The 27,397-nt window shown below is 34.5% G+C and overlaps 1 protein-coding gene and 1 long non-coding RNA gene across 3 annotated transcripts; one reads left to right on the plus strand and one right to left on the minus strand.

Moving 5' to 3' along the window:
- Positions 1 to 15,624, minus strand: LOC144349674 (uncharacterized). The gene is made up of 2 exons (XR_013420045.2): positions 15,594 to 15,624; positions 1 to 225 (listed from the first exon to the last, which is right to left on the minus strand). It is a non-coding gene; the product is annotated as an uncharacterized LOC144349674 (long non-coding RNA).
- On the plus strand, positions 10,509 to 26,897 carry LOC100368024 (uncharacterized). 2 transcript variants are annotated; one of them, XM_085506560.1, is made up of 9 exons: positions 10,509 to 10,588; positions 18,164 to 18,442; positions 19,369 to 19,683; positions 21,578 to 21,595; positions 23,038 to 23,058; positions 24,161 to 24,175; positions 24,471 to 24,715; positions 25,149 to 25,447; positions 26,656 to 26,897. In XM_085506560.1, the coding sequence occupies exons 1-9, from the start codon at positions 10,531 to 10,533 to the stop codon at positions 26,663 to 26,665; spliced, it is 1,260 nt and encodes a 419-aa protein (XP_085362686.1). In that variant the 5' UTR covers positions 10,509 to 10,530; the 3' UTR covers positions 26,666 to 26,897. The 2 variants fall into 2 exon arrangements, with proteins under 2 accessions (XP_085362686.1, XP_085362687.1); XM_085506561.1 differs by lacking the exon at positions 21,578 to 21,595.
- The last annotated feature ends 500 nt before the right edge of the window (positions 26,898 to 27,397 follow it).

A 27,397-nucleotide genomic window follows, 5' to 3' on the forward strand; every position in this document is an offset into this window, starting at 1 on the left:
CCTAAATGTTGATTTTATTGAAAATGCCATACACACTTTTGCACCACCCAAAGAGATGATTTTGGCCAGTCTTGTGGTTGGTAGATAAGGTTCATTTTATCATTCGGGTGGGAGCTTGGATTATAGATTCGCACTTGCAGTCAAAGGTCACGGAATAAAGAAAATTTGTCAGTACATATCAACATTCGCCTTAATAAACATCGTCCATATAGCAGTCCGTATAACCTAGAGCATGCAAAACCAAACGACAGAATGGTCACAATCTGCGCAACGCATATTACTCAGAAATAATACAAGACGTACGTGGTGATTTGAGTAGACCGCATTGTGGGCTCTTGTGGTATATATGAGTACGACCCTTGCTGGACAACTGAGAAGAACGCGTAATGGATCTCTGCACATAAATGTTAGTGAAACATTGTAGACATTTAGATGTACTTATAAATCTGGTCCACATAAAATGGGCCTCGATAGTATGTTGCAATACATAATGAAAAGGGGTCGAATGCGTACATCTTCTATGTTAATTTGAATGTGGCTCTAGTGGACAATATATTTATTGAAACCATAGTAATAAATTACATACATATAAATTACATATGTATAATAATAAATTACATAAAATATATTAAAAATTAAATTTAAAAATAAATATATGATGATATATATGGTGTTTTGTGGGCGAGTGTCGAATACAAGACTTAAGGATCGATTGTGTAACTGTGACAGAAAGTGTACAATAAAGTGTTATGTACAAAGCATGAGTTGATATGCTCTAAAATATCTGCATAAAAGTAAATATTTGTGTTGACTAGGTCAGAATCACCCAATCCTACGTCTTTGTTTACGAGATTGACGTGGTATTTTCTATTAGTGGACACGTGATACAACTACTCATTAGTGCAAATTATCTAATATATTTCTGTACTGACTTTGCATCTGAAATAAAGGTCATGAAGTTATGAACAAGGGACTAGTTACAACTCCCAAGTCTATTATCGAATCCTCATCTCATGCTGGTTAATAGTAATTAGTATAGCCTATTTTTTCATATGAAACGCAGCCATATTACTTACATGAAAAGGAGGCCACGTTATATCCTCAATAAACGTATGCAGTGAAACCTGTCTTGTCAGATATCATTGACCAAAACATGTGATACACTTGTTGGACATTTTTAATACGTACTCATTATCTAACCAAGTAAATGGCGATACATATTGTTTTGTTTTGAATTATTTAAAAAAAAAATATTCTGTAGACACATCAACAACTGACTCTCGATACTAATCCACATATAGTGCAGTTCGTAATAACATGCAATACAGACGTTTTAACCTTCTCACCACCAGACATTCTCGACCAAACGTTTCTGCACATTTTTCTTATATTTATAAATATTTCTGCAAATGAAATACATTTTTGACCTAACAGACAAACTTTTCATCAATTTTCAGTTTTCACTCAAAAAATTTAGTTGTTTTTGTCACAATATTTTGAAAAATAGTGCAGACTATGAATAGTATTATTTTGTGAATTTGTGATGAAAAGAAGGGATTAGTGGTGTATTAATTTGCAGTGCGCAATACTTACCAAATCTAGAAGCTACATTATATGTGCTAGTAATCGCATTATCATGCATACTAATTTATTAAATGGGTAAAGGAGTAAGTCGAGGAGATAGTAAGGAGTTGGTGGTCTAAGGAAGTGATAACATCATAATTAGTTAGAAGGTTTGTTGCATATGTGAATGGCCATTATGTTTCTGTTTAATGAGTACAATCGCGCGCATATAAAAAGATGTGGTGACAAGATGTCAGTATACAAAGCAATAATAGTGAAGCCCCACCTGTAAATGCACCGTGAAAAGCTTTTTCTGGTAATCAGAAAACAATATTTTTCCGTCGCAAACAATATAGGTAGATGAATAGAGGATGGATTTACTCATGTAATTGTCAAATATAAAGATAATTTGCCTCTAAAATACATGATCGAAATAGCACATAGTATTAACACATTCTATAAAGTTGTTTACATATATGTTTATATGTTCGTATATGTGACAATAATGTTATATACATAATAAACGATGGGCGAACCATTCAACATACATTTCCCTAGCTGGCAAGTCATTAATGAGTGATTGTCCGGGTTGATTAATAACATAAATAGGAACGATGGCAGTTTTCAATGAAACTGATCCATCATTCTCTGGTTTTTCGCGCGGAGAATAAAAAAAATGATCTCGGCAATGTTCATTGGAATTGTTCCTGGTACAGTTCTCGATGCGATGTTGTATCATATTTATGAAGCTACTATATTCTAACTTATTGCGAAATCGTGCATCTGCAATCATATGTTTCCCAAAACACATAAAACATTGTCTGTACTTTGTGAATGATGTTAAACGTTGATGTTTTCTATTAAATTATGTGGTTAAACAATCTTATTTGGTAACTCAGAGCATGTCACTGAGGAACGTCGGAATGGGATTGATGTAGTATGCATGCAATTCTCTGGTCCTGTAAATGCATGAATTTGAATCCAATCATTATCATACCAACCCGCACAAAATGAAATAAATGGAGGCCTCGGTAAATGACAATGCAGTACATGATGATAGTATCCACAGACCCTGTACTAATCTTGACCTCTTGGGCTATTTGGCGAACAGTAATGCGTCGAACTTCCAAAATGGCTGCTTCAACTTGACGGACAGATGCCTCATCTATGGCAGAAGAGGGACGACCAGGTCTCGGAGCTGTTTCCACAGACTTCCGGTCATACTTCAATTGACGATGCCAGCGTTTTACAAGGTCATATCATCAGCATAAGTTTCTTTCATTTCATCGAAAGTCTCCTTTGGTGTGCGTATATATCTTGGAAGCCATGAGATTGTGATTTGCAAGAAACATTCTCACTCATATTCTCGCTGTTGCCGACCATTGCCGAGACGAAGTGTCAGTCATCGTGTTGCACCGACGAACAATTTGGAAATTGTGAAGACTACGATTCATTTAACTATTGCTTATTGCTGAGCAATGCATTTGGTTTTCCGGAGATTTGTACAAAATAACATTAACAACCAAGAGTTGCTCACTCCATGTAGTTTGCCATATGCATTAAACTCAACTGTTTCTAAGATATACAATCTACATTAGGTATTATCACATGATGATCGTATAGTTTGCTGTGTGCTCAACAATATCAGTGTCAGATAACGAATAAATAACACGTCCTGCTTCTTATGACACTTTATAAACGTATTTCTATTTAATTTACATATTATATTTTTATCAATATTTTATTACGATTATAGCGCCATCAATGGTAAAATAGCGAACTGAATCCTGGCAGTACGGCCTGAAAGTTTATTTATCACTGTGTGCACAGTCTTAGTACATTACAAGGGAATTGCAATCTGTAATTAAGTATAGGAAAAGCGATATTACAAGTATACTTTGCATGTTCACTCTGTGAAGTGCGTTCTCAAATACAATTACGATTGCCCATTGGTTTTATTTTAGGTATCTTCACCCTTGATTGATTGATTTCTAGTTGTGATAGTGATGTCAAAACCACCTTTGGTGAAGGAGCTGCCAGCCCTTCTCTTATTTAGAAAACCAGGCAAATATCACAGAATATACTGTGGAAGAAAAGATATAAAATGCAAACACAAATCAAGTGACTGATTATTTTGATTAAAACACGCGTATTTTCACTTCTCTAACAATAGAAATCAGTGGATACCACACTTACATGTATGACAGTTTACTATATCAGTTACAGCTGGAAATAAAGATGGTTGATGCCTTGACGTCCATTTTACCTTTGAAACTATAATTAATGTCTTGGTATCCATATAAAATATGCCAGGTGTGCCACGTAGGATGGTAGGATGTGGATGATGGCGATGATATGCAGAGAGTGTCTACATATGTCCATGCATTTAAATATGAATATGTATAGGGTATCCATCTGTTGAAATGGGGTTTACATGAGTGTTATAAGAAGAATTTGACGAGTGTAATGTTTGATTTTCATTTTACTTGGATTTGGCAGCGTTGTTTCCTGGCTGTACGTTTATTTCGTCAGTGTCTAGCTCTCATTTTTTTATCCAACAAATCGTTCAGCATTTTACATCGATCTTCTATGCATTATACTGCATAATGTATATTAAACATCGTGTGTCACATGTGTGTAAATCAACAGGTTGTTGACACATTTGCCTGCCACACATTTTAGCAGGGTATCTCGTACAACACTTATCCTGTTTCTAGGATGTACCACCTACTGTAGGAATTATTACATTGTATATTTTGCTGTTTGCTCAATAATATCAGTGTCAGATAACGAATAAATAACACGTCCTGCTCCTTATGACTCTTTATAAACGTATTTCTATTTAATTTACATGTTATATTTTATCATTATTATTATTATTACGATTATAGCGCCATCTATGGTGACTGTCCAGACAGTCCACTCGTCTAAGTATATTGTTTAAAACACGCGTATTTCCACTTCTCTAACAATATAAATCAGTGGATAACATGCTTACATGGATAACACACTTACATGTATGACTGTTTACTCTATTAGAAATAAAGATGGTTGATGCTGTTGACGTCAATTTTACCTTTGAAAGTTTTCGAAACTTTATATGAATCCAGGAAGTTTCTCTGTCATACACACACATTGAAGTTGTACAACCTATAATTAATATATTTGTATTTATATAAGATATACCAGGTGTGCCACGTAGGATATGGATGATGGCGATGCTATTTAGACAGTGTATACATATACATTTACATATGAATATGTATAGGGTATCCATCTATTAAATGGGGTGTACACGAGTGTTATAGGAAGAATTTGACGAGTGTGATGTTTTATTGTTATTTTACTTGAAATTGGCAGCGTTGTTTCCTGGCTGTACGTTTATTTCTTCAGTGTCTAGCTCTCATTTTTTTATCCAACAAATCGTTCAGCATTTTACGTCGATCTTCTATGCATTATACTGCATAATGTATATTAAACATCGTGTGCCACATGTGTGTAAATCAACAGGTTGTTGACACTTTTGCCTGCCACACATTTTAGCAGGGTATCTCGTACAACACTTGTCCTGTTTCTAGGATGTACCACCTACTGTAGGAATTATTACATCGTATATTTCGCTGTTTGCTCAACAATATCAGTGTCAGATAACGAATAAATAACACGTCCTGCTCCTTATGACTCTTTATAAACGTATTTCTATTTAATGTACATGTTATATTTTTATCATTATTATTATTACGATTATAGCGCCATCTTTGGTGACTGTCCAGACAGCGAAATTATACTGAATTAAACTTAATATGTTACTGTGTGCACCGTCTCAGTACATCACAAGGGAATTGCGATCCGTAATTAATTACAGAAAAAGCGATATTACAAGTATACTTTGCATGTTCAGTCAGTAAAGTGCGTTCTCAAATACAATTATGAATGTCCATTGGTTTTATTTTAGGTATCTTCACCCTTGATTGGTTGATTCCTAGTTGTGATAGTGATGTCAAAACCACCTTTGGCGAAGGAGCTGCCAGTGGCCCTGCTCTTATTTAGAAAACCAGGCAAATATCCAGAATATACTGTGGGAGAAAAGATATAAAATGCAAACACAAATCAAGTGACTGATTATTTTGATTAAAACACGCGTATTTTCACTTCTCTAACAATAGAAATCAGTGGATACCACACTTACATGTATGATAGATTACTATATCAGTTACAGCTAGAAATAAAGATGGTTGATGCTACTGACGTCCATTTTACCTTTGAAACTACAATTAATATCTTGAGATTCGTATAAAATATGCCAGGTGTGCCATGTAGGATGTGGATGATGGCGATGATATGCAGAGAGTGTCTACATATGTCCATGCATTTAAATATGAATATGTATAGGGTATCCATCTGTTGAAATGGGATTTACACGAGTGTTATAGGAAGAATTTGACGAGTGTAATGTTTGATTTTCATTTTACTTGAATTTGGCAACGTTGTTTCCTGGCTGTACGTTTATTTCGTCAGTGTCTAGCTCTCATTTTTCTATCCAACAAATCGTTCAGCATTTTACACCGATCTTTTATGCAATATACTGCATAATGAATATTCAACATGGTGTGTCACATGTGTGTAAATCAACAGGTTGTTGACACATTTGCTTGCCACACATTTTAGCAGGGTATCTCGTACAACACTTATCCTGTTTCTAGGATGTACCACCTACTGTAGGAATATTACATCGTATATTTTGCTGTTTGCTCAACAATATCAGTGTCAGATAACGAATAAATAACACGTCCTGCCTCTTATGACTCTTTGTAAACGTATTTCTATTTAATTTACATGTTATATTTTTATCATTATTATTATTATTACGATTATAGCGACATCTATGGTGACTGTCCAGACAGCGAAATTATATTGAATTAAACTAAATATATTACTGTGTGCACAGTCTCAGTACATCACAAGGGAATTGCGATCCGTAATTAATTACAGGAAAAGCGATATTACAAGTACACTTTGCATGTTCATTCTGTAAAGTGCGTTCTCAAATATAATTACGAATGTCCATTGGTTTTATTTTAGGTATCTTCACCCTTGATTGGTTGATTTCTTGTTGTTGTGATATTGAGTGATGTCAAAACCACCCTTGTCGATGAAGCTGTCAGTGGCCCTTCTTATATTTAGAAAACCAGGCAAATATCACAGAATATACTGTGGAAGAAGAGAAATAAAATGCAAACACAAATCATGTGACTGATTATATTGTTTAAAACACGCGTATTTCCACTTCTCTAACAATAGAAATCAGTGGATAACATACTTACATAGGTAACACACTTACATGTATGACAGTTTACTCTATTAGAAATAAAGATGGTTGATGCTGTTGACGTCAATTTTACCTTTGAAAGTTTTCGAAACTTTATATGAATCCAGGAAGTTTCTCCGTCATACACACACATTGAAGTTGTACAATCTATAATTAATATATTTGTATTTGTATAAGATATACCAGGTGTGCCACGTAGGATATGAATGATGGCGATGCTATTTAGACAGTGTGTACATATACATTTACATATGAATATGTATAGGGTATCCATCTATTGAAATGGGGTGTACACGAGTGTTATAGGAAGAATTTGACGAGTGTGATGTTTTATTGTTATTTTACTTGAAATTGGTAGCGTTGTTTCCTGGCTGTACGTTTATTTCTTCAGTGTCTAGCTCTCATTTTTTTATCCAACAAATCGTTCAGCATTTTACGTCGATCTTCTATGCATTATACTGCATAATGTATATTAAACATCGTGTGTCACATGTGTGTAAATCAACAGGTTGTTGACACTTTTGCCTGCCACACATTTTAGCAGGGTATCTCGTACAACACTTATCCTGTTTCTAGGATGTACCACCTACTGTAGGAATTATTACATCGTATATTTTGCTGTTTGCTCAACAATATCAGTGTCAGATAACGAATAAATAACACGTCCTGCTCCTTATGACTCTTTATAAACGTATTTCTATTTAATGTACATGTTATATTTTTATCATTATTATTATTACGATTATAGCGCCATCTTTGGTGACTGTCCAGACAGCGAAATTATACTGCATTAAACTTAATATGTTACTGTGTGCACCGTCTCAGTACATCACAAGGGAATTGCGATCCGTAATTAATTACAGAAAAAGCGATATTACAAGTATACTTTGCATGTTCATTCTGTAAAGTGCGTTCTCAAATATAATTACGAATGTCCATTGGTTTTATTTTAGGTATCTTCACCCTTGATTGGTTGATTTCTTGTTGTTGTGATATTGAGTGATGTCAAAACCACCCTTGTCGATGAAGCTGTCAGTGGCCCTTCTCCTATTTAGAAAACCAGGCAAATATCACAGAATATACTGTGGAAGAAGAGAAATAAATTGCAAACACAAATCACGTGACTGATTATATTGTTTAAAACACGCGTATTTCCACTTCTCTAACAATAGAAATCAGTGGATAACATACTTACATAGATAACACACTTACATGTATGACAGTTTACTCTATTAGAAATAAAGATGGTTGATGCTGTTGACGTCAATTTTACCTTTAAAAGTTTCTCTGTCATACACACACATTGAAGTTGTACAACCTATAATTAATATATTTGTATTTGTATAAGATATACCAGGTGTGCCACGTAGGATATGGATGTTGGCGATGCTATTTAGACAGTGTGTACATATACATTTACATATGAATATGTATAGGGTATCCATCTGTTGAAATGGGATTTACACGAGTGTTATAGGAAGAATTTGACGAGTGTGATGTTTTATTTTTATTTTACTTGCATTTGGCAACGTTGTTTCCTGATCGTAAGTTTATTTCGTCAGTGTCTAGCTCTCATTTTTTACCCATCAAATCGTTCAGCATTTTACACCGATCTCCTATGCATTATACTGCATTATGAGGACACTGTTACGTTCCCAATGAAATTGATAACAGATCAAAGGGAATCAACAATGTATTCAATCAGCAATCTTCCGATGCTTCGTCTACATGTTGACTTCGTTTTAAACCAGCAATGTACGCTATAGAACAGTAACATTTTTCATTGTCTGTAGCGAAATTTAGTTGTTTGTCTGGAAAAAAGACTAGGTCACTTAGGTTTGAGACTTTCGGAAATTATGCAAATAAACAAAAAGGCCCCCTAGTGACTCAATAAAAAGAAACGTCAGTTTCCATCGTTCATTTCAAAAACCTATTCTTGAAAACTAAATGTCGCCACCACAGGAACAACTTCGAGAATCACAGCTAATATCTAAATTGTGATTACTTATTCATCAATTTAAATTACGTAAAACAACAAAATTTTAGAACACAGAAAATATATCAAGCGACATATTCATATTCCGGACAATAGAAAAGAATGTAACTAATTATAAAACGATTGAGGTTAATTCTGAGTTGAATTTGTAATTATTTGAAAGTGGAAAAAAAGATATTTAAACGGAATATACTTGAAACAAAATAATCATTGCGTTCATTCACCTAGCCAGTTGTAATATATGTTTCATCGGGGACCTCTTAATTCGTGTTTCGTGGGTTTTGGTTTGCTTGTGTGCTGTTCATGTTTTGTTGGGGAAAAAAAGGATGATACTCTTTCTCTACTAATGCTACCAGCCCTAACATGATATGATATTACAATATTCAATTGATTCATCGCTGAATATGTCGACTGTGTATTCATATATTGTTCAAAAAAGGCTATGCATATCCTGTCTTCATTAGTTGCTTCTAATGTGCGTCATCACTGATCTATTTTCTAGTTGTTTTATATTAGGCTTAATTGCATTTTTTAAAGATACTGATATTAATATTACACTAACAATTAAAGGAAGGGCCGGATCTTGTGAATAATTTTAGATAAATAGTGAATATATGATGACGCATGATGGAAAATCATATAATGATAGAGCTGACAACAAAATGTGTACCACCTTGTCGTCTGCTCCCTCATGTCATTCCAACAAAGCAGGCACAGCACACATGCAAATCGGGTTAGCCTAATTAATGAATTGCATACCAACGACACATGAATCAAGATTTCCCAGACAGATATAGTTAAAAAATATAAATAATGAATTTGGTAATAATAAGGAATTGCCGTCAGATAGGTTTACAATAAACCGACCATAGGGACGTCATTTTTAAGTAATATATTAATTGTTAAAATGATAACAAAATAGTTTTAAAATAACGATGTTATTTGAACTACACACCCTTGTACGGTACGACCGCTGTCTAAAGCTGTCTTCATGTCTTCTTTTCTCACATGTCATACCGACAAAGAAATAACACACATGAAATAACACACATGAAAGTCAGTGATGAAGATGTCCAACTTTATTGTATGTGTATGAATGAAACTTACCGGAACTGAATTAACGGCAATCGACCCATTCACATGTAAAGCATAGTGTTTGTCAAGTACTAAGTACTATCTCATCCAATAACTTATTATAAATAAAATTATTTAACCTTAAAGGACGTAATCATCTTGGAATAAGTGATATTTGTCGATGATATCCCAAGTAAATTTAGTTTTGCATTGCTTGATAGGTAAATGAATGGGAATGCTGTTTATTCGGCGATACAATTCGATGAATAACGTTATGGTATGGACGAATGTGAGATGACAAGAAAGTAAGACCAGAGAAATTTTGCCGCGGTATATTATTATTATTTTTGAATGTTCCATCATTTTTTTTCACTTCATGTATTTCTATTGTGTTGTGTCTAGACATAAATTGTAATCTTCCGACAACCCCTATTGTTTCAATTGGTCGATTACTGTGTGATGAATAATGAGCATTCAGCACCGCCTGTCACATGTGAGTTTTTCCTATATAAGCCACACAGTTTTCAGGTGTTTGTCATATTCAACACGTATCCTACATCGTGTAACTATGGACAAGATTTACATAATTGTTCTAGGGCTGGTGCTGTATAACAGTAATGGAGCAAGTAAGTACAATTTATATCGAATTTGTGTGTAATTATGTTTGAACCACAATATAGAAACATTACTAGCAATCAACTGCTTATAGGAATCGTTTTCTAATTATATAATGACTACCCACCACTCCAATCCTCTGAAAGAAACCACCAATGTGGTTCTGATGAATCCCTTGTCCATTTTGTTTATAATATGCTGTGCATTGTCATGTTGTATACTTTATCAAACCATTTCGTCATGCTCTATAGAAAAGCAATCTCACCCTTGACGAGTAGAACCCTTGACAATCAATCATGTGACACGCGCGAATTTAATGGCGCCCCTTCAGCCCACAGAAAAAAACAATTGACAAACCCAGCCCACCGGAGGTGCGCGGACGTGGTTTTCGGGATCCACCAGTGTGTGAGGAGTTGTAGACGCAATAAAGTTACTTACCCGCCTACGTGACAGTTAATCAAAACAAAGGACCTGGGTTTGAGATAGGTTCAACTATTACAACGTGTAAGCGTCCAGTCAAACAATCATTTTTCACTCATTGTTGATATCGGACACTTTATTATTTCGAATGGAGGACGTTTCGGCCAAGAGTTTCGACCAGAATGGACGTTTCGGCTCGTGATTCTCTTCTGTAAAATAAACGAACTTCAGTATTTGAAATTAGCGTTACAAGTAATGTTGCCGACATTAGTGAAGCAATACAAAAATATCTCCCAATCTGTGGTGGTAACATAAAAAAAGGAAACGTTTTACAACTTTTATAGTGTTAATATCCGTATAATGGACATTTCATTGTGAAATTCACACCCATCGTTATGTGTTGATATCAGTCATTTCATAACAGTAAGTATTGACAGTATAGGTTTGTTTAATAATATTCGGTTTATTCTGGAGTGGAAAATAGTGATTTGTTGGCCTGTAGACGAAACACAATGAGTGACGTGCCTGTTTTTATGGCCATTTATATATCCATTGTTTTTTTAATTGTATATATTACTTGGTTTTTAAATTTTAAATGCCTTTTATGATTTACATTGTGATCACGAGGATTATAAAAAAATGCGAAACAAGTTATTATAAAATGCACGCCAGCCATTAAGATTCGACTATCGAATGGAGTACCACAGCTGACAGCAAAAAAATATATATAACAAAAAGTTATACCTAATAACTGCATTACCTGAACATATGTGGTGCGTTTCATGTGTTGAGAATCGAAGTTCTAATTTAAGAGAATTGAAATATTTATCCTTCGGTCATTTTTTATACTAGAAAGTAATTAAAATGTTTAGCAAGTCATTGAAAATGACACAGTCCCCGTTAAACTTTTGAAAGTTCTCTTTGTGCTCGTCATATTAAAGCGGAGGGCTTGTCGCGAGCGTGTCCTTGAAACTTTAGTTCCAAGTGGCGTATATAACAGATTGTTTATTTACATCAAAACACGTGTTCCGTGTAGTAGTAATATGGCGAAAAATAAAAACAGCCGTTATTCGGACATCTTTGATGTGATTATGAAACACACTGATATGTATGATGTATGTGCCAAATACGAATGAAAATGATACATAAATTATGGAAATATAGTAGTAAGGCCAAAAGGTCAAATGGCTGTCAATCGGCCATCCTTGACCAGATTTTGAAACAAATTGTCATGGACATGCATCCTAACATGTTTAAAGTACATCTATGTGTCAAATTTGAATGAGAACTGACAGAGCACGTCCAAGATACCACATAAAAAAACAAGATGCCTGCCAGTCGACCATCTTTGATCCAATTGCGAAATAAATCGTCATGGGCATGTATCCTAACATGTATAATCTATGTACCAAGTTTGAACTGACAAAGCATGTCCAAAATACAACATTTTCAAAAATCAAGATGGCTACAAGTTGGCCATTTTGAATCGAATCACTAGACCACTGCATGTGCATATGTCAGGATTCTGAAATATGACTTTGGACAGACTGACGCACGGACGGGCGGACACACGGACGGACAAACTAAGGAACTCACGGACGGTCGGAGACATGTATCCTAACATGTATGATCTATGTATTAAATTTGAATGAAAACTGACAAAGCATGTCAAAAATACGACATTTTCAAAAAACGAGATGACTGCCAGTCGGCCATCTTTGATCCAATTGTGAAAATAATTCATCATGGACATGTATCCTAATATGTATAATATATGTACCAAGTTTGAATGAAAACTAACAAAGCATGTCTAAAATACAACATTTTCAAAAAACAAGATGGCTGCCAGTCGGCCATTTTGAATCGACTCGCTAAACCACTGGATGTGCATATGTCCCACATAAAGTACTAGGCACATGCAAAGAATGAACGGAATCGGTCCAAGAGATTCTGGGATATGACTCCGGACGGACGCACAAACGCACCGACGCACGGAGACCGAATTATAAGTCCCCGTTTTCGGACTTTGTATAGAGAACAGATGGATCCCATACTTTGTATTCATGTGTATAGTTTTTACTACTCGACAGACCAATTCACTCTATTAATATTATGATAATTATATCTTATTCTTCTGCTTCTGACTTTGGTTTAGGGTGTAATTTTATGCGTTCTTGTCCTGCCTGTCTCATCATCGACTATACAAGCATACAAGAAACAATTGACAGTTGCTGTCAAATTAGATTACTTAGCTCCGCCAATCCCGTGGGTCATAAATTTCGGTATTTGACCGTTTCGTGGATTGTTTTGTCGATTGGTGACAGTCCTTTGTTTTGTGTTTTTTTAGACATTCACCTTACCCTATACGACCTTTAGATTCAGGTTTATGGTTTGGTATGTTATTTCCTCTTAGTCATTATATAATGGTAGATGTTACAAAACATGTATACACAAAATATGAAGGTTTGGAAAAAAAATAATTCGATTTATAAATTGCAATTTTTGCACATTTCTACAAGTTGCAATTCCTAGTTACATGTCAATGTGTCTCTATAAAAAAATTCTGACATTTATGTGTGCTTTTAATTATCACGATCAGCATGTTGATAACATCATCAGGCCGAATAAATACTAACGTTTGAATGTTGTTTAATTACTCTAATGTCAAATTAAGAAAAATGTCTTATGTCTTTTAAATAATGCCTGTAGTTATTAAAAATAACAAGAAAAGTTTGATAAGGTTTGACGGTTGATAGTTTATATGTCTTAAATTGAATACATTCCACATAAAACGAGATGTAACTTAAATAAGGGCATATTTCTCAATTACTGGCATGTGTAAAGTGAATACTCTTGCACGGATTATGATAGAGGGTTTGTATACACACAGACAAGAATAAACTGTAATATGGAACCTATATAAGCATATGTATGTTAAACACATGGCTGAAAAAAGTATTTTGATTCATGCTGACTAATGTACAGCAAGCATCGTACATGTAACTGTTATTATTACTATGAAATCATTACGAGAATAACATATCCTGAACGCTGTGTGCTGATAGTATCAAACGATGCGCAGTATGTTCACAATCAATACACACAACACAATATGTGCAAGCAAATCATTGATCACAAACACGTGGTGCCGCTAACCAATCCTTACCATGGTTCACCCACAATGTTAGCAAAATTTAGACAAAATGTTATTCTGGTCTTTGCATACTTACAACACAAACATACTGCTGCATTTCTTTTCGTCTGATTATCTTGCAATTCTAAGTTAGCTGATATATATATATTTTTATAGTCCTTCTAAAATGTCTTATAAATAATGTTTACACGTATGCAATCATACGGCGAAATTTAATTTCACCAAATTATAGAACGACAAAGAGAGCTGAGCGTCACCATTGAAAAGCTTTGAAAAGAGTTTTGTATGACTAAACAGAACACAAATAATGTTCCATAATCAAAAATATTGTATGTGACTCAGTGTGTTACTCCAATTACAATAAAAACATTATTAAGAACCAACAATATTCATAAACTGAAAAGTGACAAAATTGCAGGCGTTATTTTTACATTGTGTTAGTTCTATAGGACATCATTATTTTTCCAAACAATTCCTGAATTGCCTTCCACTTTGCAAATTTGCTAAACCTTACTGCCAGAAAATAGTAGATATTCTGCTTAATCATTACACAATTTTCATTTCAAAAATATGAATGACTTCAATGACCCCCTCGGTGAAAAATTTAACCTGCCGTCTTCATTAAAAAGTGATATTTTTACTAGTTCAACGGCCAATAATTAGCACTGAATAAAGTGCACAAAACCTCACAATTTATTTGAAAGAGTAGTGTATATTATTCGGTATTGAATGACATCTTGATATTTGCTGGCACATGGTGTCACATATACAGCATTGTTCTGATCACATTCGTTTGTTATTTGGCATTAATGAATAGCACTATTAAATATAAGCAGTGAATGATATTCTTTCATCAAAATTCTGTTGAGAGACAAAGCCAAGGCAGCAGATTGCCATCTGTCGTGGTTATGGTAGTTATGGGTTCAAATAAATTACAAAAATGTGATTTGCGGTGGTCAGCAAATGTAAGAAAATTGCTGCATTGTGTGTCATAAAGTGCGTTATTTCCTTCTATAAAATAACACGAAAGGTAATTTTTGATTCAATTTTGGTCTGAAGGAATATGCAACTTTATTATTAAACTGCTACGAACCGAGGATGTCGATTCAGCCCTATAAATTTACCGACACTGTCAGAGGCCTGTCGATTTATTCGTGTGGTTGGTTGCTGAAGGCAATACGTGGACGTCTCGGCCCATGGGGCGAATTACTGGTTATATCTGATAAATCGACAGGCTTCTGGCAGTGTCGGTCACGGGCTCCAATACGTACGTGGTTTGGATTTATTAGTACCTCTTATTCTAATATACACAAAATAATAAATTTACATTCCGCGCTTCATACGCCGGTGTCCAAAGGCCTTCATTCGGCCGGAATTGAGACAAGGCATATCATGTACGTGTCACAAAAAAAGATGCGAGAATCTTACACCATCAAACTTACCCCAGAACAACGACAGAACTTGTCAGGCATAATGTCACAAAACTCTGGTTATACCAAATATGTATGCAGGTCAGACGTTGGAACTGAGGTTGCCGTGCCGGTCACCGTACGTGATACACCACCGCGTCCGGCCATGTCTCAAACTTTGTTCAAACTAAGTACCGCTGAACGTCAAATATCCACAGTTACAAGTAGTATGATGAGCCACAAAACCGGTTTATTTCACAGCTGTACTTTCAATGCGTAAATTACAGTCCAAATTGTTCAAAAGCCGGAATGAAAACGTGGAAAATCCGTTGCTTTAATGATCCAAACTGTACACAACCCTGTATTTCAAATGGCGTTGACGCAGTCAGTAAAAGGTCAGAGAGGTCATCTTTTGTCATGCTAATTTGTGTGTTTACGCTGCTCTATTCACTGTGGATTTGTTTCGTTTTCACGCGGAATAAAATTTCTATAACTATAAAAAATGTACACATGCGATACTAATTAAGCAAATAATTTATAATTCTATAATTGCATTTTTGGAAAATCTGGTTAAAAAGTTAAATTATATTTAATAGCAATTTTGTTATTTTATGAGAATATCATTTTCAAATGGTAAACATTATATAATTCCCTAAAAATCCAAATTGTTGTCATTTGAAATTGCAATCAGGGTAAATATTGCGGTATTTAAATGTACGGTCGTTATAGTAACTATTTGAAGGGGGCTCGCACTGGTTGACCATTATGCATAATTATATATGCAAAGCGACCCCCACCCCACACACACATAAGATGCCACAATATTTTAAAATCTGAAAAGTTAAATAATGAAATACACAATATATTTACTATTGTAAATAATAACTGTATAACACTTACAATATCATAATTTCATTCAAACCTAAACAAGAAATGACATACATTTGAGTCAGCTTCTTACTGATCCTTTATTATACTGTGTTGTATCTTTGTGTTATTTTTTCTGCAGTTAAATCACCAAGATATACCATGTTCTGTACATGTTTATTGTCTACTTGGTCAAAACAATTAGGTAAAAAGACACATGTTTCTCCATATTGCAAAGTTATTATGACAGCATGGTCCAGACTCCCTATGCATGTTACAAACAATAAGCGACCTTCACTAAATCACGAGTAAATCTGTCAGAAGGAGGCTGCCGGAAGTGCGCCATTAGTGGTAACAGGAAGTTTAGGCCCAGTGTTCAGTAACTGATCTCCTAATATTTTATATTTTTTTTTTAGTTTTTTTTAATATAAAAACGGGGTATTCATATTTTACTTCTAATTTGACAATTACGGCTTGAAGTAAATGCCTTTTGTAATACAATCTAGGTGGGCAACGTATGAATAGGATGGTGGTGTTGAAGGAGTCTGCTTATGTATAAGCATAAATATTAAACTTCTTAAATATGTATATGGCTACAACCGTATCACACTACTTTATTCTAGAATTGAGTAGCCATCTCCCAGTGTACAACACAGAAATGAGTGTCTAGGTGCTGTCGATGAACAACATCTGCTTTCCAAAAGAAGAGATGCACATTCCAGTTTTGTCCACAATGAAGTACAACATACATTCTTTAAAAAGACATATTGTTTTTTTTCATATTGGTGACTGATTTCTTGTTTTGAACAACCACTGGCAGCGAGAAATATATGTCTGATATAGTGGATGATACTGGGCAATGGCTAACTAGAGTTCCATTTTTTTACCACCCACCCAACTAGAATATCATCTTATTACCTTTGGTGTTAACTCAATCTGGTAGCTCGGAATTATTCAAAAAACAATTTGTGCAGTATGCGCACCTCAACAACAGTCTTTAAAAGTGTCTGATTTGATGCCCTTGCAGACATGTATCCACCCGAAATATACAGTAAATACAGCCACTAGAAAGCATTCATTATATTTGTCTTGATGGGTATTTCTGAAAATGTCAACGCTGTGACACAGATCTTCATGTTAGTGTAGTCTTTCGACGTGTTTCTCCACAACTGCTCTTTCAACGCATTGAATAAGTGGTTTAACAAAGTAAAGGCTACTGAAATAAAAGCTGTTAAAAATAGTAAGCCAGAACCTCTCTTATGTTAAACACTAGACTTTAAATATCACCACTAAATGTGAAACGACATCCTAACGTAGGTGTCAGGGCAACACTCAACATTTCTAGTAACAAAATAAAGACCAACCAGACAGGTTACATGATTTAATGTCAAATAAGTGAAGCTGCAATCTGTCAGGGCATTGTCATGAAGGCGAAATCAAACTAAAGCCCGACGTATAAGTAAATAAATATTATATTATACCAGTATATTGATGGTGTTAATCCATAGATTTGATTGGTCCAAACATAATATTTGCATATGCAATTAATGTTATATTGGCTGATAATGCACGGCTAAAAAAGTGGCCCTGCAACAAGAATTAACCACAGGTTTAACTCGGAAATACATAATGCAATACATTATCGCGAATAATGAAAATGACGTTATAAAATTCGCTGGTATTGACAATGCTATAATATAATATTTAATAATATGCATATACATTATATCTTGCAGGTGGCTTTACATTTGATGCAGACTGGAACACGTGTGAAAATGGCACCATAGAAGTGGTGTTAATAAAGAACCTTGGCCAAACAGTCATAGTAAATTATGCGATTCTTGAAGCTCCAGCAGGACCTCCAAATACGTTAAATATAGGAATTGGAGGAGGACCAACGTCGAATGGTTTAAGTGCATTTCGTAGCGGAAAGGATCCAACAAAAGATTATATCATATATTATAAACAATGGGATGTGCCGAATGCAATTACGAAGTTTATTACTGTGAACAAATGTAAGTATTATTACAAGACCACCAATATATATTATATCGGCGACAGTGTTATCTTTAGTTCGCTAATACTTAATCAAAACTATATTCAGCAAAATGATTGTCGGGTGCAGGCATTCACAGTAAAGCTTTCATATTTTCTTGATCTCAGCCACTAGCTCAATCACCTATGACATAGTTTTGAAAAAAAATGGCCGCTATCAAATTAGACGTAATACATGCATATTGTATTACAAACGGTGCGACTTTAATTGGAAATAAGTAATGGATATCCAACAAAAGTAAACAATTAATTATTATTATTATTATTATTATTATTATTATTATTATTATTATTATTATTATTATCAGTATTATTATCAGTATTATTATCAGTATTATTATTATCAGTATTATTATTAGTTTTATTAGTATTATTAAAATTATTGTTATAGCAACTAAAGACAAGCAATGGCAAAAATAGGTCATATAACAAAACCAAATTAAGTGTGTCTATGATCGAACAATTATATTTTACAAAAGAATCATGGTTGCTCAATCGATTACCATTAAATACGTCATTGGTTCATTATACCAAATAAAGCTGAAGGATAAAGGTTTTTATATTGTGTTAAAGAACCTTGTGTTACATTACCGTCTACCAACTAAGGTTGTAACCAGGGCTAAATCACATTACAACAGCAATAATTGTAAATAGCAATACAAATCAATATTTCACAGTTCCATATATGCATTCGCCTACCTCCAGTGCAAACATATTGTTGATTTTGTATACAAGCCTTCGATTGGTGCTGTTGCTTAATTATTCAATGCGAAGGAATACAATTGGTGCTTATGAACTGCACCGAGTGAACAATCATAATTTTGTAGTGCATTGCTTGCATCATCTTTTTGTTTGTGATATCATTTACAATTGATTGTTTTCCTAGGCACGAAGTGGGTCCAAGTTTTTACAGCAACGTGGCCGTGCGGTGACAATCGAAAGACCATATATGTAAATTTTGTACTTGAAAAGGCGTATGACACAGATACAAAAATTCATGTTTCGCTGAAAGACGGAAACACAGTTGTTATTGGCCCGTTGGTAATTACTATTCCAGCTGGTCAAACTTCAAAACAAATTACATTCACGGCACCTGCAGATAAGATATATACTGTATGGTATGGCCTTGTAAAGGATGGTTCTAAGAAACGTGAAGTCCAATACATACAAACAGATCAGCAAGATGTGAGTCCACCAGAATGTAAGTACAACTGTGATTTTATATTGCAAGTAGACAATAGCAATTACATCGTGGGTAACGGTATTGCATTAAGATGAATGACAATTTGCTTGTGTAGTTAGTGTACTCCCGGATGGTTTTGTAATTATCATTATAACATTTTGCTTATATGCATTCGCTTACAGGGTTTAGCGGAACTCTCAAATTCAAATGTTCAGATTTCGTGTCTTGCTATAAGACAAAATCTTCCACACGGACGAGTATATATTGCTCGTTTGTTGTTTTCGAACGTGTTGTTCTGTTAAAAACATCAAAATTAAATAGTCGCCGGTTGGCCATTGTAAACACATCTGTATATCTATGACATGATGTATGATGAATATATACAATTTGAACATAATCAGTCAAACAATTTCAGAGATATGGCCCTAGAACCATCAAAACAAGATCAAGCTCAACAAGGGCCCATAATGTCTAATGTATGTACCAAGTTTAAACAAACTACACTTGTAAACAGCCGAAATCTGATGATTGTTAGTTCGATATATTGATGCACTAAAATGATTTTTTATATAAATTTAACATAATTATTGTATACAACGTCAGTTAAAAATACTATAATCTATTAAATTTAGTTGAACGAATGCATAATTAAGTTTTGTTGAAACAAAGTCAATTTTTTGACTTTTGTTTCATTTCTAAAAGTTGCAATGGATAGTCATGTGAGTACGAGTCACACCTTCTGTAATCTTGAATCACGGAAATATATAACTTCAACACAAGCTTCATTTGGAACTCGCCAAGGTAACTTGAATAATGTCCTATAGCAACAACAAAAACACTCAGGATAACTATAATATATTAATTGTTTTCCCCCGATGTGAAAATTATTCAAGAGGAGCTGTGCTAACTGATAATTACAGTGCTGTCCGTACCTGTGTGACAAGTGTAGGAACACATTTGTCGTTTGCAGACTGGCGTAACTATGGATGTCTCTGGTATTTACGACAGAATCTGATCCCCAGTATGAATAGCCCGAGTGATAAGCAATTATTATATGTCATGGCCATGTACACTCGATCACACATTGACAATGAAAACAAGCAGTTACGAAGAGAAATATTTTATTTTATTTTGAACAAATTACCCATCAAGGCTAAGTTTCAGGCTATAGTAGGAGGGCGTACTCAATTGCACGAAGTCCATGCCATCCATCCATTCTCTGGTGGACGAAGTTCCGTCCATCATTTGCAATCCGTTCTTTTCGATCACGAAACTTTCGGTCACGTTTCTAGCAAAAATTTCCCCGAACATTCTAAAACCTGCGCTAGTTGAAACATTGAAACTACCAAAAAGTTAAGATCAATTACCATAAAATTGAGATCACGAAAGAAAAAATATCAAATACATATACATATACAATACACAATCATTCGGCTTCGACATTGATGGTATCTTTGAAAGGTGAACCCGACCGGCTCTAATGTACATGTTCGTCTTCTCCAGTACATTAATAGTGTCCGCTCGGACGCAGTTTAAAAACGGGGACTTGTGGATTACCGCTGCGAGTGAGACCGTGTGTGTGCGTCCGTGCGTGCGTCGAGACCTATATCCTAGACATGCCTGCCTTTGCGAACCACTATACATTTTGAAATTATGCAGCGCCACCAGTGGCTTTTACTGACTCTATGCGGCATATGTTACAGTTTTTCGAGACTATATGTAAACATCATACACAACCTGTAATATTTTGTTCATATGATCTTCTAATATTACTAGATTTCAATCACAAATGACATATACAACAGTAATTGATTAACCTGCACGGAACTTATCTATGTGTACTTGCACCATTGTCAGAGGCATTAAGTTTAACACACAGATTTGATATTTTTATTTTTTTATTTTAAAACAGGTACCACCACTCCTCCCAGTAAGTAACACAATTTGTATGATACTTTTTGCATCTTTGATGTTCAGCCCCAATGATTTACAAGGGGTGACTGAAGCAGCATTTACAAGTGTAAATTCCTTCATTACTTGTTCAACATTCTAAATGTACACCATTGTATTGGTTTGATTATTGAATTAGTGTAACTAATTTTAAAGAACATAAACAATAAATGTCATACCACCTTCGACAATATGACACCTTGCTAAGATAACAAGAGTATTGTTAATTTATTTTGAAACATACATTTTTCAACAATATGAAAATCCTTCAGTGCGAGTCAAAAATATAAATTTATTTTGTTATGTGACAATTAGTAAAAAAAATATTAAGTAAAGAAATGAATATATTGCACCATATTGATTTCGGATGTTGAAGTGATGGGATGCGAAGCTTGAACTCTCATCCAAGCTAGGGACGAATGTCCAAAAAAATGGCAGTAAAGGTTATCCTTCGACAGGTACAAATATTTTGATTTTGAGAAAGATCTGCATTTTGGTTACAAAGGAAACCACAATTTGTATCTTATTGCAATTAATTAAACCATAAATAGTGGAAAAACATGCATGTAACATGGTCAAGTATGAAGAGTTCACGATTCACCATATTTGTGAATCGAATGTGAACTCAATGTCAAATGTTAACAAATAACTACAATTCCCCGCATACAACCTCAAAATGTATCATTTAGAAAAAAGTAGACTAAATTACACGAAGTCCACGCCATCTATCCATTTTCTGGTAGACGAGGTTCCGTCCATCATTTGCAATCGCATTCTTTTCGATCACGAAACATTCGGTCACGTTTTTAGCCAAAATTTCCTCGAACAATCTAATACCTGCACTGGTTGAAACTTTGAAACTACCAAAAAGTTAAGATCAATGACCATAAAATTGAGATCATAGAAGAAAAAATATCAAATACATATACATATACAATCATTCGGCTTCGACATTGATGGTACCTTTGAAAGGTGAATCCGACCGGCTCTAATGTGCATGTTCGTCTTCTCCACTACATTATTAGTCTCCGTTCGGACACAGTTCAAAAACGGCGACTTGAGGATTACCTCTGCGAATGCGACCGTGTGTGTGCGTCCGTGCGTGCGTCGAGACCTATATCCTAGACATGCCTACCTTTGCGAGCCACTAAACATTTTGAAATTATACAGCGCCACCAGTGGATGTTACTGACTCTATGCGGCATATGTTATAGTGTTTCGAGTATATGTAAACATCATACACAACCTGTAATATTTTGTTCATATGATCCTCCTAATATTACTAGATTTCAATCACAAATGACATATAAAACAGTAATTGATTAACCTGCACGGAACATATCTATGTGTACTTGCACCATTGTCAGAGGCATTAAGTTTGACACACAGATTTGATATTTGTATTTTTTTATTTTAAAACAGGTACCACCATTCCTCCTCCCAGTAAGTAACACATTTTCTATTCGGGTTTCAAAACCAGAATTGTATCTTTTTATGATATGTTTTTGCATCTTTGATGTTCAGCCCCAATCGATTTACAGGGGGCGACTAAGCAGCATTTACAAGTGTAAATCCTTTCATTATCCGTTGAACATTCTAAATGTACACCACTGTATTGGTTTGATTATTGAATTAGTGTAACTAGTTTTAAAGAACATAAACAATAACTGTCATACCACCTTCGACAATATGACACCTTTCTAAGATAATAAAAGTATGGTTAATTTATATTGAAACATACATTTTTCAACAACATGAAAATCCTTCAGTGCGAGTCAAAATATGAATTTATTTTGTTATGTGAAAAAAATGTTAAGTAAAGAAATGAATATATTGCACCATATTGATTTCGGATGTTGAAGTGATGGGATGCGAAGCTTGAACTCTCATCCAAGCTAGGGACGAATGTCCATACAAAAATGGCAGTAGAGGTTATCCTTTCGACAGGTACAAATATTTTGATTTTGAGAAAGATCTGCATTTGGTTACAAAGGAAACCACAATTTGTATCTTATTGCAATTAATTAAACCATAAATAGTGGGAAAACCTGCATGTAACATTGTTCCAGTATAAAGAGTTCACGATTCGCCAAATTTGTGAATCGCATGTGAACTCAATATCAACTGTTGAAATATGACTATAACTCCCCGCGTCCAACCACAAAATGTATCATTTAGAAAAACGTATGTGGCAATGAATGCTCTTCATATGCAGCAAGAACGGTGACACTATCGTGAGAATTTTGTCATGTGATTAAAGTACTTTTACTTCCAAGAAATTGAGGTGAAGAAACTAATGTTGTTATTGTCATCATAAATATAGATCTGCAGTTTTACTTGTTTTATAACTCTTGTACGATTTGTATATAGCGTAGATATTAAACAAATGCGTGAAGGGTAGTGAATGTATCAGTACTAAAGTATTTTGTTTCCAGTTGAAAAACGTTAGTTTCATATACTTTTAAATTATGTTTCTAAAAGAATTAGACGCATATATGTATATTTTGCATAATAATAAACTTTACACTTTCTTTTCTTACAATAGCTCCAAAGCCAACAGGTAAGATATACCTGATTTGATCATACATAGTGTGAACAATGTATTCGCACAAACCTTGATATGTGGTATTTTTGTTGGAGTACGGCACACAAATATATATACTTTTATTTAACACCATTGCACGGCAGGTAAATGTTTGAACATTTTGAAGTGTTTGTATACATAAACACTGACTGTTTGCGTCACTGACTCAGTGGCTGTGTGCACAACTAGCTGTGTGCGTAATTAGATGACGTAATCAAAGAGAATATCACATTCAACAACAAAAACGGTTAAAGACGTGTTGTTTTTACAGGAATTACCGAACAGGATCCTCACATGACAACGTTCGACGGCGTAAGATACAACTTCCAAGGTCTGTGTACATATGTTCTCACTCAGGACTGTAGTAACATCAACAAACCATCATTTCAAGTGACTGCTGAATTCCGTGGGAAATATTCTGAATTACGTTCAAAACCACTAACTCGTATTAATGCTGTTGATGTTAATGTTGACGGAATGCAGTTACTACGTATACTCAAGAATGACAATTTTCTTGTAAGTCGTTGCACATTCGTTTGGTAATTGCCTGTCTTGATTGCATTTATGTCAATAGTAAAATTTTAGTGAATGATGTAAATGTGTTTAATCAGTTTGGGCGTTGTATGTTTCATGAATAGTTGAGTTGAGTTTGTTATATGGCGAACGTTTGCTTGATTATGTCCTAGGCCCCTCCTTTCTTGCCTGGCGCTGGAAAACTAGTCAACACTTGTGTCTTGATCGAAATTGAATAGGACCTTACCTAAATGACACTGATACAAGCCATTATAATTAAAATATATATAAAATTGGATGAAAAAAATAAAATTCCAATAATTTCGACATTAATGAGTGTTATTTTTTTAATGATGTATCAGGTACAAGTACAGGTTTCATGTGGTATATACATTAAGAACAATTTTATTATTATTTCTTTCTTTTCATACTGTAGATAAAAGGTCAACTCTTCACCAATTCAACTGCTGTAATTGGTAATGGATTGGGAACTGTGAAAGTAGAAGATGAGCACGTGTACGTACAATTAAATAACCCTGCTCTATCTCTGGTTTGGACTAAACCAACCCATGGTATCAATATAGCTTTGAATGGTCCTAATATGCGAGGCAATGTCTGTGGTCTACTAGGAAACGCTAATGGTGATCCTGAGGATGACTTCATGAAATCTGATGGAGTTATTGTGACTAAAGATGATATATACGAATTTGGAGATAGCTGGATGGTTCCCGGAAGGTGAGGGTTATAATGACGTCGTGTTTTTGATTTGTCCGTACAATATACTACTTTCCGTATTTGGTCATTTAAGGTATATGTACATGTTCGTGAGTTCTCGGGCCGCTAAACGTTATTCTTTGCATTTATTTTTATATCCAGACAGTTTTGGCTATGTACTTTTACAATTTTGAAGGTCTACTGCAAATAAAACATAATGAAACAATAGTGCAACTATTACAATCTTGTTCATTAAATAAATATATGGATGGTCAGCTATCTATCGATGTATTTTTTTTCAAATTCAGTGTAAACTTCTTGAAACAGAGCAATAATGTATTATCTAACCTTTTTGCGCGGAAAATACAAGCTAAAAAGTCTTAATTACATAAAATGTTATGTTCATGTTCCCCAAATAATAATATATGTACGTTGATAATTTCTATGTCGCTATTATAACTTGAATTGTATAAAGATAACTCATCTAAACAAAATCTGGCAAGACAACTTAATTAGTTTGTTCCTCAATTAATGGCGCATGTACGTCTTCAATCGCAATGTCTCCTATAAAATATATATCCTTAACTGTAAAAGAAGTTTAAAATTAATAGTAATATATAAGTAAAATAAAACGCTAACCAGATTTGAAACAGGAGGAAGACACTGCATTTGTCACTTTTAACATTGGTTTACTATACCTACATCGAATTAACAGATCACTTTACTACCACGTAGTTCTCACTATCAGCAGTATACATGTCTTCATTTTGTTCACAGAGTTTCTATTTCTATTTCGGTCACATTTTACGCCATATTTTAAAAAATGTATTTACCAGTAACACCATTTCGATTGAAAAGATTCCAAAATTTGAAGGTTTTGAGTGGATGAAATATACACAGAACATTTATCAAGATACCAAAATTATTATTGTAATATTCAATATTGAATGATATTAAAAACTGTACATATTTAAGGCCGCAATTGCCCGTGAATCTGAAAATATTAACTTGTGTTTTTCGTTTTAATGTTATGTAATAAGGAAGGTAATACTCCTAAATGAGATACAGTGATACGACTTTCGAATAATTAATACATTCGTTTCCAAAATTTATGATTTTTTTAGTTAGTATATTATCAACTTCTGATCACGTTTACTTCATAAATGTCAGTCTTAATACAGGCAATGTAATTTTTATAGCTTATTGTATTTTTTTTTTCATTTTTACAGCTGTGAATAATTGAAACCATGGAAACGACCACAGCGTGACGTGGAATATTTGGGCATCCGGCACATAAAATAAGCATAACGTTGTTCGGAATATTATTAAATTACTGGTGAAGGGTACTTGTTATTACTAAAATTCGGATGAATCTGAAAAGTTGTGTGGGTTATTTGGATGTGGTTTCAATTGTAATGGATAAAGTGGGCAATTTTATTGTATTTTAATAAAGTAGATCACTGCAAATTGACATCGTAGCTTCACTATGTTTGTTTGTCTGTGTGTTTTTATATGCATTAGTAGGTAAATTATCAAAAAAACAAAGAAAAACAATATTTACTTTCTTCTACCCCTCCTATATGTGCTATGTTTACACAATAGCATTTTATCGAGTCAAAATACTGCTCCTCCCACCAATTAACAGGAGATTATCCCCAATGGGTTTACATGGTCGGGGTCGAACGATAGCCGAGATCCGCGGCCGAGTTCGATCTAATTCGTCACACCGCTCTTAATTACTAAGAATGAAAACAACATGGTTGAAACGAATTGGGGTTCTTGCTTGTGTTGCTCCTACTATACACGGCACGTGCATGTCAGAATGACAGAGAAAGTCAATGCGGAATATGCACTGCATTGAGAAAAGGTAGACTCAAAGAATATGAGCAACGATGCAGCGAACGATTATTGTCCAACCTCGTAGAAATAATACATGGTCTTAGCCCGATCATTGTGCCCCGATGCGTTTAC

Source organism: Saccoglossus kowalevskii, chromosome 12 (genome assembly GCF_978046115.1).
Source record: "Saccoglossus kowalevskii chromosome 12, keSacKowa6.1, whole genome shotgun sequence".
Taxonomy (NCBI): domain Eukaryota; kingdom Metazoa; phylum Hemichordata; class Enteropneusta; family Harrimaniidae; genus Saccoglossus; species Saccoglossus kowalevskii.